A 23,692-nucleotide genomic window follows, 5' to 3' on the forward strand; every position below is an offset into this window, starting at 1 on the left:
GGAAGACTGCGTGCCAAACACCCTATCCTCAATACCATCTCTCCACCCCCTCGGCTCATCTACACTAGATCTAGTTTACAAGTTTCGACATGACAGAAGTGAGTTCATTTCCATATAGATATGGAAAAATGATAAGATCTCACTTTTTACATTCATCACTTTAGATAATTTCCTAAAAGCAAAATGACTAGACATGTAATATATATTTCCAAGTATATTTAACTTTTGACACACATATATAAATTTCTACACGAACAGATTCTACCTTAAACCCACACAGGTTTGTATGAAGTCATTTTACCACACCCAAAACAAGCCAAATGTGTATTCCCAGTTCATGAAACTGACAACCAAATCCATATTAGACCCTGCTGTATGTTTCAAGAAAAAAGTTTGGGTTTTGTTGTTGTTTGTTTTTGAGCCACACCCAGTGGTGCTTGGGAGCTACTCCCATCCCTGTGCTCAGGGGTCACCCACTCCTAGTGCTCAGGCTTGTGAAGCATGGACCCCAACCCTCTGAACTACCACGTTGGGACCTTGAATATTTTTTTCCTAGGTTGTTCTGTGTAAAATGTGTCCATGGGAGGTCCACACAAGTTTTGCATGCGGGAGGCCCAGGTTCAGTCCCCAGTACCACACAGTCCGCCAAGCACAGAGCTGGGAGGAACCCCAAGCATTACCAGGTGTGTGGCCCATAACAGAAACAAAAATATGCTCGTGGTGGCTTTCTTGTATACAAATTTGACTTTAGCAATCAATTAACTGTCTCAACAGCAGTAAATAATTATTCTTGCCCTCCAAATTGGAATTCTGTTCTGACTCTACTATATTCTGCTAACAGAGCTGATGGGTCTAGACACTAGAATAATTTGCTTTAAGTGAAGCCACACCAACTCATATTATACTCTCATACTTACTCACATACATAACCTATCTTTCTGAAATTCTTTTTTTGTTCTTTTTGGGTCACACCTGGCGAAGCACAGGGGCTACTCCTAGCTCTGCACTCAGGAATTACTCCTGGCAGTGCTCAGAGGACCATATGAAATGCTGGGAATCAAACCAGGTCGGCCGCGTGCAAGGCAAACGCTCTACCCGCTGTGCAATCAACTCCAGCCCCAAAGATTTTTGATCCTTTATAGAAGTTCATTTGGGGGATAATTATTAATACAAATAATACTGTACTTTCCCAGTTCTATTAATATATTTTGATAAAAATTTCTTAGAAACAGATTAATTCAGGTTTTTAAAAAATGGTTTTGGGGCCACATGCTCAGGGGTTACTCCTGGCTATGTGCTCAGGGATCACTCCTGGAGAGGCTCAGGGGACCATATGGGATGCCAAGGATTGAACCCAGGTCAGCCTGTGCGAGGCAAGCACCTTGCTCACTCTACTATCGCTCAAGCCCAGGTGACAGATTAATTTGGAAATTCTCTTTCACTTATCCAAATTCATTTTTTTATATATGAACATTTATCCTTCAGTAAAGGGAAATGTTCATTTTGAAATGTGAATTGAGATTTCATAATCAACAAATTTATCACATGTAATGTTTTGCTCTTAATATAAATTCTGGCCAGGGACTGAGAAGAGAACTCAGTGGCTGGGGTAACATGTTTTGCGTGCACTAGATTTGAGTTTAAATCTGGCACCACACAGTCCCCCACACACTGACAGGTGTAGCCCCGGAGATCCGCAGGCTCCTGAGTGTGGCACTGGTGGCTCAAAGCAGCACAGGGCCCTAAATGTTCCACATCCTAACATTAAAGCACGTGGACTGTTGGCAGATCACCACCAGGAGTGGCTACAGAATAAAATCTTAGTTTTTTAAAAACTCAAAATATGAGGGGAAGGAGCAATATAGTACAGCAGGTAAGGCACTTGCTTTGCATGCAGCTAACCCGAGTTCAACCCCTGGGATTCTGAATGGTGCCCCACGCACCAAAAGGTTGTCACTGCCTAGTGCAGAGCCAGGAGTAACCCCTGAACATCACTAGGTATGGCCCAAAAACCAAGATTAAATAAATAAAAGTAAATAGTCAAAATATAATCAACATGGACTATTTTATAATTCAACCACAAATTCCAAAGTCTTTTTCTTACCTTGATGATTCGATCACCTGTCTGTACTCCAGCCCGCATGGCTGCTCCATCTAAAAGAGAAATACATCACCTCAGATGCCATTCATTTCTCTACACCAACAGTCTTGAGAGATGGGCAGCATAACAAAGTGGCTAAAAGCATGGGTAAGTCTCAAGTAAGACTTAAGATGAAATCTGACATTACCATCCACTAGTAATGTGACTTTGAATCATGTCTCTGTCTCACTATCTGTCTCTTTCTTTTTTTTTCAGCATTGGGGATGAACCCAGGTCTTTCATATGCGAGGCATTTACTTTATCACTGAACCACATCCCTTGCCTGACTTGTATCTTATTTGAACTCTAAACATCATTATCACCTATAAAATGTGGTGATAGCTACACAACGCCTACTTCAAATTACAGGACCCAACACACAAGCTGGTGAAGATATTACTATTGTCAATCAGAGAAAAGAATAGATCTTCTTGAGTCTTAGTCATCTTTTTAATTTGTCTTTACATCGCTAGTGTCATGAAAAATAAAATTCCACAAAGTTTTATAAGTTTAAATGGAGAAAGCATCATGGCCAAGAATTCTTATCATTTCTCAAACTATGTAAAAGCTGTTCTGTCTCTATAAAGCACAAGGAAAATAAACTAGGAAAATGATGGCCTCTAATTATGACACTACAAATTCAGCACAACAGGTCACATGACCTGCAATCTAGAAATGAGTGAAGTTTCCCAGTAGTTGTGACAGGACTATTTTGAAAAATGCCTTGCCTTCTTTGACAGACTGTACGAAGACTGGATTGTCTCCACTGACCGTCAGCCCAAATCCGTTGTCATCCTTCTGGATGATCACACAACGCTGAACAAGACCTGCACGAGAATCATGGGATGAGAAGGAAAAAAGATAAAGAGAAAAAATACAATAATTACAAATCAGCAACAGACAGCATTCTATCAGGAGAAACCAAGGTAGCACACAAAACCCATACAGAGAATCAAAGAGCACTAACCCCATACACAAAACACACACGAGAATACTGTAGAGTCCTGTAAATTTGCTTCTTACTGGGGCGGTAAAGAGATGCTTCAAGACTGAAAACAGCTATGGCAAACTGGAAAAGGTGAAGTGTAAGAGAGGGAAGAGTTTAAAGAAAAGCCTGTTCCCTTTGATTCTATCTATGACATGAAATCCTCCCCACCAGTTTTTTTCGGTGCTCAAATTCTTACTTGCTCCCCCACTCTGTGGCTAGGAATATTCCATGAATTTCTAGAGAAATCCAATCTCACTCTTAGAAAAATGTACTCAGGAAAACAAGACAGGAAGGAAGTACAGGCAAAGAGCCTGCATTGCTCTTCTTTATAAAAGGAGAGAAAAGGGGAACATTTCAAAGGGAAGAAGGACCCAGACTCACAGAAAAAATAAGAGGAGGAAAGATGCAGACATAATCTGTGAGCTCAAACAATTCTGTACCCTCTCTCATAAACTTACCTGATTTCTAGAGGTGAATGTCTCCTCTCTATTTAAACAGCAAATGAAAATTGTCAAGGGCAGATGAGAGGAAAAGGGCCAAACCCAAAGAAGTAGGCAAGTCTCATGACAGAGTCCAGTTTAGGACAGTCTGCCACAGATCAGATCTGAAGATCTTGACTCTCTGTTGGCCAAGACTTAACATACATGTTCAGCTTCGCCAAATCTAAATATTTAATCAAATACCAATATATAAAACATTTACAACACCACAAGCATAATGGTGGTCAGAAAATTAAGGCTTCAAAATAAAGCTTTTCTATAAAGAACCACATCTCTTAAATAAATCTGATTTATGGACCAAAGGATATGCTAAAAGAGCACACATTAATGACTACGTATACATGCATATATGATCATAGTATACATATCAAATGTGTATGTGCATATGTATTTTTTCTTGCTGTTAATGAAATGTCATATGTCAGTCTACGGTAAATAAAAAACTGGAATAACCAGATCCTGATATGAGAAACAAACCATCAGTTCATAATCCTACACAACAATCAACTTAAAAGAGCTCCAAAGACAATGATAAGAAAATGAAAAGGCAAGTCACAGACTAAGGGAATTATTCACAATATAAATATTAGGTAAAAGACTTCAATCCAGATTTTACTAACCAAAAACAAAATAGAAGCAAATTTTACAGCAGAATTGGAGGACAAATTCTTTAAAAGACAACAGGTTTGAATAAAGAAATCACCAAAAAAGTTAAGTCAATGACAGTAAGCACATGCAAAGGTATTCAACGTCTGCAGTCATCAGGAAAACATAAATTATAACCATAAGATAATTCTATAAACTAACTGGGATAGCTAAAAATGAAAGACTGATAATAATGTCAGCAAGAATTTGGAACTCTCATACACTGCTGGCAAGAGAGTAAAATGTGGTGTAGCCATGAAATGAAGAATCACTTACCAAGTACAAAAAAAAGGAAGTAGGCAGACATGCAGCAAAAGGGATGAATCACAAAAAAGATACAAAATCACATAGTATATGATTCCAGTATGTAACAGGTAAAGCGAAGCTAGAGTGACAAGTAGCATATGAATGGCTCCCTAGAGGCTGGGGTGGGAAAAGGAGTAAGAAAGATTGCAAACACACCAAGAGGAACTTTTCAGAATGACAGATATACTCTATGTCTTAATTGAGATAATGGTTGCATGAGTATATTCATTTGTCAAAACTCATCTAAGTCTGCTTAACACAGGTGCATCTTACGTAAATTGTACCTCCAGAAAGTTCATTTTCAACATTAAAAATGTGTTACCAGGCAAGGGATCTGCCTTTTGAAAAGAGTATTAGCTATTCATGCGGGAAACCCTAGGTTAAATTCCTAGCACTGTCTGATCCCCAGAACACTGCTGGGAGAGACTCTTGTGTGCAGCACCTGCAGTGGTCCCAGCCAATGGGGTGGCCAAAAAATAAAAGAAAAAAAAAGCTACCCCTTCAATTCTAGAGACTATTAAGTACTAAATATTGCTTGAATTTCACTTATCCGCCCCCCCACCCCCACAGGAGGGCAGACTGTGGGATTTTCCCTGCTGTTTTTGAGACCTCCTCAGTGGGCTACAGGTTCTGATGATTCTGTGCATGAGGGATCCAATACTGGGGCCTGACCTTGGAGTCTTGTACATGTCAGGCATGTGCTCCCCTGAGTTACCTCCCTGACCCCCTAAATAGATTATAAAGAGAGCAAAGGAGAGATAACCCATACAAATTCAACCTTTTTTTAATTCTGTTTCCTTCAAGCAATTCAGAAGAAACTGTAAAGGGAATGGGTATGAATACATAAAACTAAGGTAAAGGGCACCCTGTATAAATTCCTAGTGTAAAATTTAATAAATGTAAGATACAGAGAACTGGACTGGAGAGACAGCACAGCAGGAGGCCAACCTGGGTTCAATCACCAGCACCCCAAATGATCTCAAGAACCCACCAGGAGTGATTCCTGAGGAGAGAGCCAAGAGTAAGCCCTGAACACAAGCGGGTGTGGCCCAAAAACCAAAAATAAATAAGTAACATAAATACCCTAACAACTCTAAGTAACGCTGATATACATGCATATACGTAGATATTTATCACATAAACACTTTTCACAGATATCGTCATACTCTATCCAGCCTTCCCTCCAGTTCTCTTTCTAATGCACCCTCCTAGGTTATGAAAATAAGTGAATTAGAGATTTCTAATCTTGGATTTTTCTATAGTAAACCACTGACTGTTTTCCCCTTGCAGTGGCAGGTGTGAAACCCAGGGCTACACTCAGGCAAAGCCGGTACTTCATCACTGTATGACATCCTCAACTTGCTGAGCAGTTTCTATACCCTGCATATACGAGGGGGATGGGTAGTGGGGATTAAGTGCTTTTCTGTATTTACAGAGTTTACCTGAATACGTACATACATAAATATATATGCATGTATATATGTGTGTGTGTGTGTGTGTACATATGACCTTTTGCTTAATACTTGACAAAACAAAACAAGGATTTATCGATATTATGAACTATTCTGGTTGGGGGCAGCTGTCCCTGATTCTTACTTAGAACTCAATAGTCCAGGCCATCAGCTAAAAAATCAATAAGGTGCTCCCTTGGGAGGGCTCGAGACATGGTTCATGTGCCGGCACGTTGTCTTGCACGTGTGAAGCTCTGGGCTTGATTCCTCACCACATACTCAGCACGGCTGGCTGAGCCCTGACAACCCCCCGCAGTGGAGACAAGAACCCTTCTGCGCTGGGAAATCCCTCGAATGGCACAAATGTTTTGTGAGGAACTCATGTCTTGTTGACCTTCACATACGTTTTGTTTGGCTTTAAGAGACAAGCAAACGTGTTTGGGGTAACGAAGAAAGAGAACGGGCATTTACAGAGCGGGGCTTCTTGTGACAGGTAATTTTCGGGACAACAGAAAGCCTAAAGAAACACATCCCCTCTTCCGAGAAGCTCTTCCTGGCCCTTCAGCCTGGACGTGAGCTGAGCAGGAAGCCTCGGTACCCAGAACCCCTTGGGTGCTTCTCCTCTTGGGTCAGATAGCCCAATACAGGGCCTGATCTTGTTTATAGTCTTTTCACTAAACCTGGCGCATTCTGGCACAGTGGTAAGCTCTCAAATTGCTAAAAAATGAATAAAAATCAGAAAATTAGAGAATCTAGATGACTGGAAGCTCAGAAAGGCAACTGATCAGAGGGGGGGAAACAGCACACCACCCTCAACTTCAGCAAACATCCTTGGGTCCTAAATTGAGTAAATATATTAGGAATACATCAGAATGCCATAAACCTATCTTCATCAATTCAAAATTATTCACTTTAATAACTTTCCTTTTTAGCGATAGCACAGCGGTAGGGTGTTTGCCTTGCACGCGGCCGACCTGGCCGACCCGAGTTCAATTCCTCCGCCCCTCTCGGAGAGCCCGGCAAGCTACTGAGAGTATCTCGCCCGCACGGCAGAGCCTGGCAAGCTCCCCGTGACATATTCGATATGCCAAACACAGTAACAACAAAGTCTCCAATGGAGACGTTACTGGGCCTGCTCGAGCAAATCGATGCACAACGGGAGGGCCTTTACCTTTACCTTTTAATTCTATATCAAAAGGTCATGAAGAAAAAAGTATTAAAGGAGAAAAGGGGCAAGGGCTTTGCACCCACCTAGCCATCCTTCCCCCCAGCAACCCCAGACCCACCCCTATTTATCATTACTCTGTTAATCAAGAATACATGTTCAAATAATTAGAGTTGGCTCAAAATCAAGGGAATTCAAATTAATGACACTGTTCTGCCTTATGGACCTATGCTAGCTGCATACCCTTCAAAATTCAGAAAACCAAGTCTCTAGAACACTTAAGATCAATTAAGGTTCTTCCCTGAAAATTCAAATGAAATGTGTCTTCTTTTTCTGGAGAAAAATATTCTACTTACTGTAGATCAGGGGCCGGAACAATAGCATAACGGGTAGGGCGTTTGCCTTGCACACAGCCGACCTGGGTTTGATTCCTCTGCCCCTTTCGGAGAGCCTGGCAAGCTACCGAGACTATTCTGCCCGCACCGCAAAGCCTGGCAAGCTACTGGCAAGTTATTTTATCCCTCCCCAACCTTTTAACACAAAGATCAAGTTCTCATGATTAATATCATCAATACAGACTAATTTAGTTGGCCTATCTTTGAAATGTCCTTTTTGACAAAGAATCTATTTCTTGGTTTTAGCAACACCATATTGATAGTATCTCCATATTGATAGTAAATATTAAATATTTAATACCTCAGTTTTCATGATGAGGAATTTTAAAAAAACTGACTAAATCACAGCAGGGAAAAGACAACAGAGAAACAAACAAGGAAACAGCAGCAGTGTCAACTTATGAAACATGGTATGGGATGGACAACAGAACTGCGTTAGAAAGGAAGGGAAAGAGAAAAGCAGATTTGAAACTCAAAGAGCGACTTTGAAAGTTTGCTTCTCTTAAACTAGACTGTGAACTCAAGAGAGCAGATACAAACGTTACTATCTTGATCCTTAGCATAACATGCTGCATAAGACATAAAAGTGCTCAATGAAAAGTAGGTAAATCTAAATTTGCTTTACAAAAAAAATCCATAATTTTATTATTTTGTTTCTTGGGGGGGGCCACACCCTGCAGTGCTCAGGAGTTACTCCCAGCTCTGTACTCAGAAATTACTCCTGGAGGTTCTCAGAGGACTATTTAGGTTGCCTAGGATGAACCTGGGTCAGCAGCATGCAAGGCAAATGCCCTCCCTGCTGTTCGATAGCTCTGGCCCCTCTTCTGTTATTTTTAAGTAGACGCTGCCCTGGCCGAGCTGGGGCTGCTACTACACTGCCCTGTGCTGGGGAGGGGCCTGCAGGACAGGAATGGAACTCGGCCCTCAGCCCTCTCAAAGGGAAACCGAAATAAGTCTTACACAATTACTTCTTCCGAAAAAGTAAAATTATAGCCCTGAAAACTACACAAAGTTGAGCAGTACTTCTATAGAAGGTCATTAACTTTCTGCCCTGGCTAAATGTCAACTGAAATACTTTTTGTCCTTTAGTTACAAACAGAATTTTTGGTATTTCCTGTCGATTTTGCTTCTTTGGTTTCTGGCTGTGCCAGCAATCAAACCCAGGGCCACCTGCATGCCAGGTAAGTAAACTATCTCCAAGTCTCATCTGTCACCCTATTTTCTCTCTTTTACAGACCATATTTCACCTGGTTTTGATCAGATAGTATGAAGTGAAGTGATCATGGATATTATCAGTGCAGTAAAGAGATTACATCAAATTTATGGAAATACCATTATTTCCCTAAATTCTTTTCTAACAAAAGACTTTTTTCTGTTGTAACAATGTGGCATTTGAAGGCATTTCCCACCCAAAAGACAATTACTAAGGGTCATACTTTGAAAGTTAAAAAGTTTAAGTCTTTCTAGTGCTTTGAGTTGAAGAAAAGTCATAAAACAGAACTCTGGAAAAGCTGCGCCAAGTGCCCTTCAACCTCACTGCACAGTTATCCTGAGCAAGCCACAAGCAGGGACCACGCAGGAAGGCAGTACTGGGAAACTGGGAAGGCAGCGCCGGACGGTGGCAGTAGGAAGGCAGCATGCCAGCCCTGCCCAGTGGCACTTACCTCAGTGAAAGCACATCAGTCTTTCCTCACCTTCCATTTTATTACATGACCAAACTTCTCTCCGTCTCACCTCTTAAGAATTAGCTCCAGGGAAGGGTGTGGAGAAAAGTCATGTGCAACCTCATAAAAACAGCTCATTTCTAAACTGCTGCCAGGCATACATGTTTTATGAGTCAGACCTCAGATAATCCTTTGATTAAGAAGCTTCTTGATTTTAAACGCACAAGGCTGCCAACAAGGGGGGCAAGCAGCTCCAAGTACATGCTGGTTTCATTCCTTGAGATGCTTACAAGTAAGGAGACTCTTTTCCCTTACCTTTCACTCCATCTTAAGGATGTGTGAAAGAGCAGGAAAACCCAATCGAGGTCAGTCAAGTGCTTGGTCCATCGATTCTCTTTTACAGAAATCCTTCACCCCAACTTCACCAATTGGTCATTCAAAACTCATTTAATGACTGTCATCAATGTTTCAAGCTCATGCAAAGACAGTAGATACAAAGCAAAAATCCAAGGTGGAGACAAGGCCTGGGACTGTGACTCAAGTGGTGGAGAGAGCACAAGTCTTGCCATGTGCCAGGCCCCGAAACCCAGCTCCACATGGAAACCTAAGTACTGCTGGGTGTGGCCCCAAGAACTGAAAAACAAAACGAACCAAAAATTTGTGTGTGAGAAAATAGTTTATGTCCAGAAGTCAGATTACCAGAGGCTAAGAAGAGCTGGATCTCTGAGGAGAGGGAAGGATCAGAATGTATACTCCTTACAAGGCTGAACAAAACTGAAAGATGACAACTTGGTGGTAGTACAAACAAATTAAGAATTTTCCCTTTCCTAGATATGAAAAGCCTGAGGTTTTTAAGACTGGAACTTAAAACATTACACTCATCACCCTCCAAACCAAGGCAGTGTGAGTCAATGATTTCCTTCTGTCATGAGCAGAATGTCTGAGTCCCCACATCCCCAGGCCCCTGGATTTCTATGTTGGGCCCTCACCCCGTGTAATGACGTTAGGAGAAGGGGACTTTAGATGAGAAGTGACATCAGAACATGCGTTCTCTTTCTCTCTTCACCCACACATTTGCACCACAGAGGGGCAGATGAGCACACGATGGGAAGGGAAGCACGGGGGCCTGGCTGTGCGCAGCCCACATCTCCAGTGTCCAGATGAGCTCACATCTCCAGTGTCCCCTGCTGTCCGTGCTGCCCTGGTACCACATACACACAGGCAAGAGGGAATTCGGTGGTTTTTATGTGGCTGGTTTGCATGTAGCTGGTACTTAATAGCAGTTGGAATTTCTTCATAAAACTAAGACAGAACTTCCGAAGAAATGTCTAACTTGAAACTCCCTGACTAAATCTCTCTTATTCCACGAAACCCTGCAAAGGCTACACTCCATTCATTACTGTTCTAGTGAGGAAAATAAGTATTACTAAAGTTACTGATCAGAAAATATTCCTGCACTTGTTTAACAGACTCCAAATGAGAAGGAAGATGAGGGGAAATGGACTAGAGACCAACCTACCATCACACTGGGCAGAAACTTAAGAAAGGAAATCCATACAAAACAAGTGCTTGGGTGCCTTTTAAAATGAACAAAACAGGGCCAGAGCAATAGTACAGCAGGTAGGCTGCTTGCCTTGTTAGTGGTTAACCCAGGGTTCAATCCCCAGCACCACATATACGCCCCCAATACCTGCCAGGAGTGATCTTGGGTGTAGAGAAAGGAGTAAGCACTGAGTACCACTGGGTGTGGCCCCAAAGCCAAGAAATAATAAAATGAACAACAAATTTCACAAAAAGCATTAAAAATGGGAAAGGAATTTCAAAACAACCTGGAAATGAATTTGTGTTATTTGTATTAGCATCCAGCTAATAAAGTTTACCAAAAAGAAACAATGCATATTGATGGTATAGTGTGTAGTGCTAAGGATCAAATTCAAGGACTCACACAAACAAGGCAAGTGTTCGACCACCCAACCTGGCCCGAAGGAGACAATGTCAAACTTCAAAATCTGAAGTGGGCTTGTTAAAAGACCCTTTGCTAAGGCAATGTCATCTGTTACTTCAACTACTTGCCCTATTCCAGTACTTCTTGGCCACTCTAAATTTCCTAGAGAAGTGTTCCCTAAAGTGGACAATGCTGCTCCCTGGGGAGGCCATGGAATGAAGGGGGACAGGGAGAGCAGTAGTGGCCTTGAGTACAATTAGGGAGTATTTCCTGTTTGTTCCTTTACAAAGGGTAGGTTTTCAGGGAGGCACTGATTGGTTTCTTTTCTGAAATGGGGTTGCAGGCCAAACCTCTGTGCTAGAAATTCTTATCCATACTCATAGCACACAATCTGAAAAATCAATTCACACAGATAAATTATTTGTCATGTCAAAGAGTTAAATTTAAGTTGGTGGGCTAATTCTGTTCTGATCAACTCATCCCTCTAACAAGTCCTTTTTAAATGACTCCTGGCTGAGTTTCTTCCCCAAAAAAGGCATTTCTCAAGGGTTCTCGAGCAACGAACACCCAGAGACGCCACACCTTACTTCCCCATTACCACTTAAAATGTTTCTGTTCTTACCAAGCCAATAGCATGTCTGGACTAGTGCTAATATTCCTATCACTGGTAAGAAAAATATTAGTATAATATTTCTACTCATAGATTCCTAAATTGTTAGTCCTCATCCAAAGTAAACAGCAAGCTTTTGCAAACATACCACAGATCTAGGAAAACAGTGAGTGAGGTGAAATAAAACTACAACATAGCAAAGGCTACTGGAAAAGAATGGAGCATTAAAAGACAGTGTTCACATTCCTAAGGAGAATAAGCCATAAGAAGCTCTTTTTATAGAACAGCAAGACAGAGTCTTTAGAAAGTCAGAAGCTACTTCTTACTTGTGAGGAATCAAGTATTTTAGAAGCGGGGGTGAGGGGGGTGGGGGGGCCGGGGGGGGGGGGGAGCCGGAGAGCGGGAGGGAGAAACATCAACTTGACAGACAAAAAGCACAGTACACATTTCCTGTGGAACTACGTAAGAGAACTGGTCACAAAAATCCAAGCAAAGGACTCTCAGTAGGTCTTTAAACTGAAGCGTTAACTGGTTTAGCATAACTGAACGCTAAAAAGTCTCATAATAGTGAAGTGGCAGGAGATATGATCGGGAAAATGTCTTCAAGGGTGATGCTGCCATTTTTATGTATGTTTTCCTCTCAGGCATGTCAGAGTAGGAAACCAGCAGCTGGGAAAATTCCACTGGATTTTATTAAAGAAGCCCTGGTTTTCCTTTAACACAAAATTTTTCCAAATTTGAATTCTCTTTAAGAGAAATAATTTAGTCGCTAGGAGATAAACTTAAAAGTCTATTTCCACGTCATGCTTCTCTATGTACTTTTCTCAAAAAAAAAAAAACAACTAGATGCCAAAATGAGGGAAGAAGGCAGATGCAACTCTGCAGAGGAAAGAGAAAAATATGTACAAACGTTACGAACATTGAAGACAGACCACAATTCAGAAATATCTGTGTTTCAATCCTCTGTTGCAAAGATCTAAACCTGCTCTTTGTAAAGATTATTTTTCAGACTAAACCTGCTCTTTGTAAAGATTATTTTTAAATGGCAACATCTAGAAATTTCCCATTCATAATGAGCTTGGGAAATTTTTATGAAAGGCATAGACAAATTCCTTAAACTACGACAAGAAAATATTTAAATAATTTTGTTTCGTTTTGGGGCTACACCCAGTGAAGCTCGGGGCTTACTCCTTAGCTCTGCACTTAGGAATTACTCCTGGCAGTACTCAGGGGACTATATGGGATATTGAGGATCAAATCTTGGTTGGCTGCATGTAAAGCAAACTCTACCCACTGCACTATCACTCTGGCCCCAATTTAGGGATTTTTGTTTTTATGAACAAATTATACAGGAAAGAAACTTCCAGAGGATAAGAATCAAAAGTAAACAAAAATTAAATTAAAATGGCATTCAATAAAAAAATCCTTGTAATTCATCTAAATCACACCAATACTCTACTCAGAGGGAAAGAATAGAAGCACTGATGAACCTTCACATGAACAGAACTCTGCATATAGGACTTGGGGAGATGCTGCTAAGAGTCCCAAAGTCCGTCCATGTAGTATGGAGGTATCTGACCCAGGTTAGAGAGAGACACTTTCCTGACACTGACAAGATGAAGATGGTGGGTCAGGTGGCCTGTTTGTACTCTTCCAGGTTAGTTTCTAGCAACCTTAAGCTTCCACGTCACAGCCACATAAAGATCCCAGGCTCCCTTTCCCTGCGGTAGATCATGCCATGCAGAGCAGACACAAGGAAGGCTGCAGTTATTAGATAAATATAGAAACAAGGAAAGGAAGAACACAAAGCAAGCTCCAAAAGTGCAAGGCTGCGTGAGCTATGTCAGCTTACCATATATCTCGGATCTACTCTCCTCTGAACTAGACTTTGTCTTCTTGGAGGAGCTATCTGCACAGGAGCGGGAGAAAAGGAGAAAGATATAGAAAACATGGAGACCAATGTAATGGAAAATTCATGGGGGAAAAGAATGAATCATGATCAAGTTAAATCGTGCAAACATGAAGTATGAACATCACAGGTGATAGCACTTAGAACAGTCACAAACAGCACAGGTAATGACATATTTCAAAGATTTACTGAAGAAAAGAATGCAATGATACGTTCAAACAAAACACGTGAATAGTCTAAAAAATTCATTATCTAACTACTGTAGAGACAAAAGCACTAACAGTGCAATAATTTTATTATGAAGCATTATATTCCAATTTGCTAAATTATCAGTGGAGAGGGACACATCAAAGAAAAACAGTTACAGAGTAAGTCACCCTAATGAGACTAGAGAGTCTTTCCAAATATAGGGAGACATTTGTCACTCAAATAGCCGGGCAATACCCAGCTGTATTAATGAAAGCCACTGAGACCTGTGACATAAAATTTTGGTGTCAGAAATAAAAGAATTACCTCTTAGAGGAGACCCAGAAATTAATTACATATTGCATAATAGCACCAACAAAGCCTTCCACACTGATCACTGGAATTTTATTTTTACCTACTACCCAAGGTGACTTATCTTTATTTACTTCTGACTTTTCTCTTTCTAAATAATGTTTATATTGTTTTCAAAATGAAAGCACAATTTATATTAAGTATGAAATAACTTAGATGACAAAAGTACTCCCAAAATTTTTTAAACATTAATGAATTAAAATACTTAAAAACAACTATATCATCTTTATGTATCAGAGACTTTAGCATTTAATTGTTTTATCTTTTATCATAGGAACAAACAACAAATAAAGTAATATGTGTAGTGAAAAAAATTGATCAGTCTCAAATGATAAAAGCAAAATTATCAAAGAATTTTTAGAAATTAAATTCTGAGTTAGTTTACAGGGAGAAAGCAAAAGCCTATCCCTTACGAGAGGAGCTGACTCTAGGAAAGAGCAACACTACCGAGATAGTAAGACAGCACCCTGAATTCAGAGCAACCTTGCCCAAAGAAAAAGTGATCTAACTCGCTTTCTCACTCTGAAATGAGACTATCATTCATTTTTAAATTTGTATCTATTTAAAACTTCAATTTACCATGAATACCACACCTAAATTCTGGTTACAGAAATTTGTGGTTGTTGCCACCTTGATATTATGACATACTACTTTTCATACCTATAGTCAGACTTATGACATGATTATTATCATCACTACTTTTAAATATAGCAGTACCGTCTATAATGACCCTTCCATAGCAGAATCCAGAGTGTAGAAGTTAACAATGTATGTTCCTCTTGAATGCAAGGTCAGATATTACACAGTTGGAAAGGAAAGTCCTAAACCAATCAGCCAGTTGCTCCCTATGTGTGCTGTGGCTATGTTAACAATATTTAACTTCACCACTCTCAGTATTCTTTGTAAGAATAAAGGGTATTTTACCTGTGGGGTCAAAATCATGGGATGAACTGCGCTCAACTTTCTGCTTCTTATCTGTTGGTGACTCTCGGTTCAAAATACTTCCATGCCTAAATTAAATCAAAGCAATCAAATGTTTAGTATAAGATAATCATTAGAATAATATTTTTAAATCCTGATGTGCTTTTCAAAGAGAGATCAACAAACCATTTTATATTCTCCTAACTCTAAATATTTTTTCACTTAGCTTTAAAACTCAGTCTATGCTACATGTAATATGGTAGCGAGGTAGCAGGGTGCTCCCGTTGTTCATGGATTTGCTCGAGCGGGCCCAGTAACGTCTCCATTGTGAGAGTCGTTGTTACTGTGTTTGGCATATTGAATACATCACGGGTAGCTTGCCAAGGCTTTGCCGTGTGGGCGAGATACTCTCGGTAGCTTGCTGGGCTCTCTGAGAGGGGCAGAGGAATCAAACCCGGCTCAGCGGGGCCGGCTGTGCGCAAGGCAAACACCCTATTGCTGTGCTATCACTCCAGCCCACATGTAATACACGTCTACTTAATTGTGTTTTTAAAGAGCTCACACATAACAAGTTGCATTAATTAAAAACTGATACTAAACTTTTTCAATCTTGTAAACGATAGCTTGACTATTTTTTAGTGGTTTTCCTAGTCAATCACTACTTTTTCATTTAACAGAGAAGACGACAGTTATTAAACACATTTCCCAATCTTACACAGACTGTGTTCAGATTTTTAAAAATCATGGCAGGCTGCGGAAAGAGCTTGAAGAGCATGTCTGGTGCACAGGAACCCAGGCTAAAGCCCTAGCCCCACAGATCCTTCTAATCATCATGAAGGGTCATGATGGCCCTGGTAGCCCCCAATACTGCTGGGGCAGCGCTCTCCAAAAACAGGATCACTGTATAGATACAGCAGGAGGAGGACAGTTAAAAACAAATGCTCTGTCAAGTACTGCCTGCCCTATGCTCCCTCCAAGAGAGCACCAAACCCAGAGATACTTTGTTTCCTCTGTCCGAGGCCCAGCATATGGGTCAGGTAATAGCAGGGTGAAGGAACCAAGACTCTAACAAATAATGCTAAGTAACTGAAATGTCAAGATTAGCTCTAGTATCCTGGACTATGTTGTCACTAAAAATGCTAAAAGTTATATAATAACAAGAAATAACAGAGGTCAGAGTGACAGTATAGTGGATAGGGTATTTGCCTTGCACATGGCTGACCGGGATTGATCCTGGCATCCCACAGGGTCCTCCGAGCACCGCCAGGAGTAATTCCTGAATGCAGAGCCAGGAGTAACCCCTAAGTATCGCCAGGTGAGATCCAAAAAGCAAAAATAAATAAATAAATAAAAAGTAACATACTACCTACATTTATAACAATTAGGAGAAAATGATAAAATCTCAAAGAACAAACACTGAAAAAGAGGTATTTAAGGCACGGAAATGAATAAATATGGAGCTATGGATTGGGCACAAGCTTATCTGAATTATTTTGGAATTTTTTAGTTTAGTGATCTAATTTGTTAGTGTTATTTAACAGTAGTCATAGTTACTAACAGCAGTTAATGTGATAAACACATCTGAACTGGCTATCTACTTACACTTTCCAAGCCATTCACACTGAAAACAGTCACAGCAGACTTTTAAAATAAAATCACATCAAAAAGAATGACCTTAAATATTAAAGAAACTTTTAAAATGCTTATATCATAAACATTAAAATGCTGTAAAAACAATTGTCTTCCAGAAAAAATATGAAACACCTGTTATATTTTCAATCTGTAAAACACTCTGAAATTTTTACATTTAATTCCATGCTTTCAAAAGCCACAAAAATCCACTGTAATTTCAAAGAAATACTCCAACAAAAAAAAAAAAAACTCACCTAAGTATATAAGCACAATCGAAAAACTTACCTTATAGGTTTTTTGAGGGGAAACCTGTAACAAACAAAAAGAAGTCATTTCACTTGGAGGTTTAAAATCTTACACCAACAGTTCCAAAGCAAGAATCAACAAACAGGTGGTGTCAGAAGATCACTGTATCACTGTCCTCCCATTGTTCATCAATTTGCTCGAGCGGCCCAGTAACATTGTGAGACTTGTTACTGTGTTTGGCATACTGAATATGTCACGGGTAGCTTGCCAGGCTCTGCCGTCTGGGCGAGCTTAGCTCGGTAGCTTGTCGGGCTCTCTGAGAGGGGCGGAGGACTCAAACTCGGGTCGGCCATGTTGGCTGCGTGCAAGGCAAACGCCCTACCGCTGTGCTATCGCTCCAGCCCGTCAGAAGATACCATATTTATCTACTTATTTTTTTTCTTTTTGGGTCACACCCGATGATACACAGGGATCATTCCTGGCTCATACACTCAGGAATTACTCCTGGCGGTGCTTGGGGGACCATATGGAATGCTGGGAATAGAACCCAGGTTGCCGCATACAATGCAAACGCCCTATCCGCTGTGCTATCGCTCCAGCCCCAGAAGAAACCATTTTAAACAGTCACTATTGTCAAGCTTTAAACTGCAAGCACATCCAAACAATTAGAACAGCTAAAATTTATGGAAGTTTACTAGATGCTATGTAATATTCTAAACTCAATTATCTCATTCAGCCCTTAAAACTTATGAGGAACAGCCAGAGAGCTAGTATGTGTGATAAGATATTAATCTTGCATGCATCAACCCAGTAAGATTCCCTGCACCTCACAGGCCCTCTTGAGCTTTGTCACCAGCCAGCATTACTAGGTATGGCCACCAACCTCTCTGCCCCACCCCAACAAAAACCACTCCCCCGAGGGGAAAAAAATCTATGACTGTATGACCATTTTGCCCACTTTTTTTAAAAAAAGAGGCATAGAAATAGTCTACCGTTAATATACTTTATCTCCCTACAAATTCGAGTTTCTCCCTACACATCATCTCTCCCCGTCCTCAAAAAACCTGGGTCCACTCTATTGATAAGTATCACATCATGACCCTCAATTACTTATGTTTGGCCTCCTAGAAGAAATTGCCACTAGACAATAACCATCAGTTATCTCTTGGTTGGGTGGAGGGGTAGCACAGCAAGTAGGTTGGCCTTGCATGTGGCCAACCCTGGTTGGATTCTTCCACCCCTCTCAGAGAGCCTGGCAAACTATCAAGAGTATCCCACCCGTACGGCAGAGCCTGGCAAGCTCCCCGTGGCATATTCAATATGCCAAAAACAGTAACAAGAATCTCTCAACGGAGACGTTACTGGTGCCCACTCGAGCAAATCAATGAACAACAGGATGACAGTGCTATGTCTTGGTTATGCAAACTGTTGGTTTGCATTTTTTCCTTGGTTAACTTTCTTTTGGAAAGACATAATACAAATGGCTGTAAGAATGTGATGCTGTAAGGGCTAGAGAGACAAGACAGTGGGGAAGGCATTTGCCTTGCACGCATCCAACCCGGGTTTGACCCCTGTCATCCCGTAAATTCCCTGAGCCAGCTGGGAGTGATTACTGAATACAGAGTCAAGAGTAACCCCTGAGCCTCACCAGGTGTGGCCCAAAAGCCAAAAACAAAAAAAGAGATGTTGTTATACATAAAAACTAACCCAAGTCCAAATTTCCTTTTATTCCTTTTTTTCATTTCCGTTCTTTGTGCCAGTCCTAGGATTTAACTAAAGACCTCACATGCAAAGCATGCTCTGACCACTGAGTCACAATCCCAGTTCCTTATCTTCTAAAAACATATTTCAACACGACATATATGTAAAAGGTTATCCCATCTCTAAGAACATAAGTTATTAAGAACATTAGTTATTTTTTAAAGAGATTAACAAGGGCACTAAAGAAATAAACCATTCCTATTTTAATCAGCATGGAGGGTAGTTTAATTTAAAATAACCTTTAAAGTTTTAATTTAAAAGAACTTCTAAAGACTAACAGAACCCAAAGATTTCCCTAAAAGCAACTGCATGCTAGGGGTAGTAAGAAAAGATGGTTCTGGGATCTGGAAAAAGAGGGCAAGGTTTGAGAAAATGCTAATTCCAAATGACAGTCAAATCTTCAGAAATGATCCCAAGTAGTCCATCCTGACTTGGGGGTTGGATGATGGAAATAAGATTTTTTAAATACACAGATGAATATATAAGTTGGCAGAGGAGGAATCCCAACAAAGCTTCTACAGTCAGTAACCTTTGCCACTGGGCCTCCCTGTTCTTATAAAAACTCCGGCTCTGAAACAATGCTGTATGCGTCAGGGCCTGCAATATCCAGGGAGATTCTGGGAAAGAATCCCGGAAGTTCCCAGACTGATTGTACACCAGTTTCCTGAGCTATTTTCTTCTGAAAAGGTAGAGAAAGAAAAGGACACAAATGGAACAAGAAGATGGAGAACAAGGAGCACTTTACAGTAAATTTTATTTATCATCATCTATTCAACGCAGTCACTGAGCACAGATATTTTCTCAGAAAAACTTCAAAAATACAAGTTTCAAGTCACTGAAGTCTCTGATGAAACAACTACATAGATACAGAAGTTTGTGTAGTCTCTCTGACACACACACACACACACACACACACACACACACACACACACACACCCCACACCAATGTTGACAAGGATTTTCTGATCATTTCAATTGTTTTCTCAGCTCCAGTATCTCCGGGTTTTGTAAAATTTCTAGTATCTGATGGAAAGTGAGTTGGAGCTGTCAGAAACAGGAAGCTACAGCTCCCCACACCAGTCCCCAAAACAAGACAGCAACAACCTGGCAGGGGCAAAGTTGTAGGATTAAAGTCATCAACCTACTGGAGATTAAAATGTATCACCAAAATTCAAAGTGGCAAGTGAAAAGAGAAAACACCAAAAGTCAAACTCTGAGGAAAAGGAGCCTTCTGAAAGCCTGGTTGAGACAGGGCATGGCGCCCACAAAAGAGTTTTTAAGATGAGTCAGAAAAGACGAAGTGCTGTGAGCAAGAAAGAGAAGATCATCAATACTAACTAAAAATACAGAAGGGCCTGGTTAAAGGCGGCAAAGAGGAGCTATGTTCGAATCAACAAGACAGGCTGAGTCAGGAGGAGAAAGCATTCAGGGATACAAACATCTTTCTCCACAAATTCCTGTCCAATATGAAAAAACCACGACACTCTCTCCTTTGGTTAGACAGAAAAAAGCTCTACTGGAATACTGACTTGCTTCCTAGCCTATTCAAACTCTGGCTGGCTATTTTAAATACTACACTGATAACTCGGGCATGCAGCCAACAATAAACATGTCCATCTATGTATGTGTGCACACATTTTTCTTGATACCAGACAAAATCAAAGTGTTGATAAAACCGATACCAAGCATTAAGGTCACTGGGAAACAGACTAAATGCCCTCACTCTGGTTATCAAGGTTAAGCATACTCATATGCCAGAAACCCTAAGCAGGGGTCTTCCATGTCACATTTACTCACTTGACAGTGGGGGCCTTTCTTTTCCTTAAATACCTCCCCAAATATCGGATTTTCACACTCCTCATATGCTACCACAGTATAGAGATTTGATGATTTAGTAACCGTAAATCAAGAACTAACATGTATCTGAGTAAAACCATTTACAAGTCAGATTTAGCCAATATATATACACGTGTTATTTAATAACTCGGATAACCCTTTAAGAATGTCAAAACAGGATCCAGGGAGATGGCTCAAAGGGCTTAAGCACATGCTTCGCATGCGAAAGTCCCAGGTTCATTCCCGAGCACTGCAGGGTTCCCAGAGCACGATCAGGAGCAAGCCCCAAGCACTGAGCTGCAAGCTGTACTCTAGCATCACTGGGTGTAGCTCAAAATCCAAAAGATTATTAAACGGAATTTCTTCTGGATTTAAAAAACTGGGAATAGCCCAAGTCACATGTTTTCCTCCTAGAAATTTGCCCTTTATTGATTCAATAAGAGCTTGTCTTTTGACACTACTCCAAGAAAAAGTGTGAAATAAATATCCTACTAAGAACTAGGATATTCATATTCATACCTTAAATGTTACCCCCTCTTTCCTCCGAAGTTTTCCTTGGGTTTAGTTCAGATGGGGAATTTAGGAGTGTACATGTTTCTTAATATGGGACAGCTGAAATAAAGAGGAGGAAGTTAAGGAAACTTTACATACCTTGGATAGTGGTCAAGCTTTCATTAGTAGTCAAACAATGTTAGTTACTAAATTTAGGATTCAAAAAATTTCCATTGTAAGATACATCCTGAGTTTAGCAAAGTCGAAAGGTAGAGGGGAAAACCCATTTTCCTTGGAATTAATGAGATATACTACGATTTTACTGTCATCCACATTAGTGAGGATAGTTACAAGACAACACTCTACAAAACAGATAATTCTATATGGCTCAGCCTCCATAAAATTATGACACACATCCATGTAAAACATGTACTATTTCAATATTGTTATAACTGATGAAAATAACACATTTTTATAACTGTGTTTATAATTGATAAAAATAACACAGATCCGAAGACCTTAAGGAGCAAGGACTCCTGAGAAAAGTTATAATTTGGTTCATATTCTAGTGTTACAATTTAAAAGGTATTTTGGGGTCAGAGAGATAAAACGGGGTAAAGTACTTGCCATGCATGCACACAACTCAGGTTCAATTCCCAGCACCACATATAATCCCTTGAGCAGAGAAGAGTAAGTCTTAAGTGTGGCCAGGTGCAGCCCAAACATCAAAAAAAATTAAAGAGGTATTTGAACTTGAGTTGCTCAACCTGTCCAAGAGTTGTTCATAAAAATCATGGTACTAGCACAAACTTATATGTTTGTTTTGAAAATTAAATTGAAAAAAGAGAGGTATACTCTAGAACGGCATTTCTCAGCCAGAGTTGATATATGGCTCTCTGTAAACCCAAGGATATTCCAAAGGGGCCACAGGTGAATCATGCAAAGAGGGGCCAGGACATGAGACTAGGAGGCCAACTGGTTGGAAGAGGAGTGGCCCACAAGAAGCAAATAGGTTGAAAGGGCCTGTGGGCCAAGATAAAAAACACCAATCACTCACATACTAATCATACATTATACATACTAGGGCTGGAGCGATAGCACAGCTGTAGGGCGTTTGCCTTGCACAAGGCCGACACGGCCAACCTGGATTTGATTCCTCCACCCCTCTCGGAGAGCCCGGCAAGCTACCGAGAGTATCTCGCCAGCACAACAAAGCCTGGAAAGCTACCTGTGATGTATTCGATATGCCAAACACAATAACAACAAGTCTCACAATGGAGACCTTACTGGGATTGCTAGAGCAAAACTGATGAACAACAGGAGGACAGTGCTACAGTACTAATCTTAATTATTATTAGCTATTGGAAAGAACAAAAATAAAATAAGAACGTTAGTGAGATGGCTTCATATTATAAAGGAAAGTTTTAAACCTGAAAGCACTTAAACAGATTTTTAGCTCCACAAAGTTGACAGAATCAAATAATTCCAAGTAAGTGATGAAACCAGTTTCAAATGACCAAGTCGTATTTCATAAAATGAACATCAAAACTCAAAAGTTAACATGCTTCCCAGATGCAATAAAAGATCAGATTACAACCAAAACTTTAAAATTTCCTGGCAAACAAGGTCAGTAATTTTTTTAACCTAGTGAACTATGTTTATCATGTCTATCATTTATTAGCAAAAATGTCTATTTCTTCATCTCCCCTGAAACATGAAGAATGATCAAGTCATTTCGTGTTCTTTATGTTCATCAAGCTTTTCGGGTAGGGCGTTTGCCTTGCACGCAGCCAACACAGCCGACCCGAGTTCTATTTCTCCGCCCGTCTCCAAGAGCCCGGCAAGCTACTGAGAATATCTCGCCCACACGGCAAAGCCTGGCAAGCTCCCCGTGACGTATTCGATATGCCAAACACAGTAACAACAAGTCTCATGATGGAGACGTTACGTTACTGGGCCCACTCGAGCAAATCGATGAACAACGGGAGGACCGTGATTTGAAAACAGCCTGATAAGTAACACTGAAAATATGAAATTAATATAAATCAGTTTGCTAGCAGTGTATCATTTTTGAGGACATAGTGCTGACTTCATTTTAACTGTTATTTCAATCTCCATATCTCTGGACAGGTAAAGATTTATAGAACTGCGAGGAGCAAACCCTTTACCGCTATCCTCCCTTCAGAGAAACCACCAGTCATAAATCATTTTACCATCTACAATTTATAACTAGTCTAATCACTGAAATAACTAAAAGTTATGAACTGTCCCCCCAAATAAAAAACTACCCTAGCATAGTCAATGAGAGAATTAAGAGTTATAAACTGGCCCATTTAAAAAAAAAGTTTCTGAACACTACCTACCATCCTACCTTTTTATTAGAAAATAGATCCAAAGTATATAAAGTTTTTTGTAGAACAGACAATGAATTACTTAAATCATTAAAGGGCTAAAGTGGCAGTTTCCAGCCTACTCAATGACCAAAAGGAATGTCTTATAGTATTACTGATTTTAAATCTCTAAACCTT

General features: G+C 40.3%; 1 protein-coding gene across 3 annotated transcripts in view; it reads right to left on the reverse strand.

Annotated features, from left to right (window-relative positions):
• Positions 1-23,692, reverse strand: part of ARHGEF12 (Rho guanine nucleotide exchange factor 12) — a 138,708-nt gene that overhangs the window by 45,922 nt on the left and 69,094 nt on the right. For 2 of the 3 annotated variants that reach the window (XM_056108185.1, XM_056108183.1), the window contains exons 2-6: positions 17,115-17,138; positions 15,201-15,286; positions 13,662-13,718; positions 2,869-2,967; positions 2,105-2,154 (exon numbers count right to left, since the gene is read on the reverse strand). In XM_056108185.1, coding sequence (XP_055964160.1) covers positions 2,105-2,154; positions 2,869-2,967; positions 13,662-13,718; positions 15,201-15,286; positions 17,115-17,138 — 316 coding nt within the window. The remainder of the gene's footprint in view (positions 1-2,104; positions 2,155-2,868; positions 2,968-13,661; positions 13,719-15,200; positions 15,287-17,114; positions 17,139-23,692) is intronic. The other variant, XM_056108184.1, reaches the window with a different exon arrangement.

Source organism: Sorex fumeus, unplaced genomic scaffold (assembly GCF_029834395.1).
Source record: "Sorex fumeus unplaced genomic scaffold, SorFum_2.1 ptg000198l, whole genome shotgun sequence".
In the NCBI taxonomy this organism is placed as follows: Eukaryota; Metazoa; Chordata; class Mammalia; order Eulipotyphla; family Soricidae; genus Sorex; species Sorex fumeus.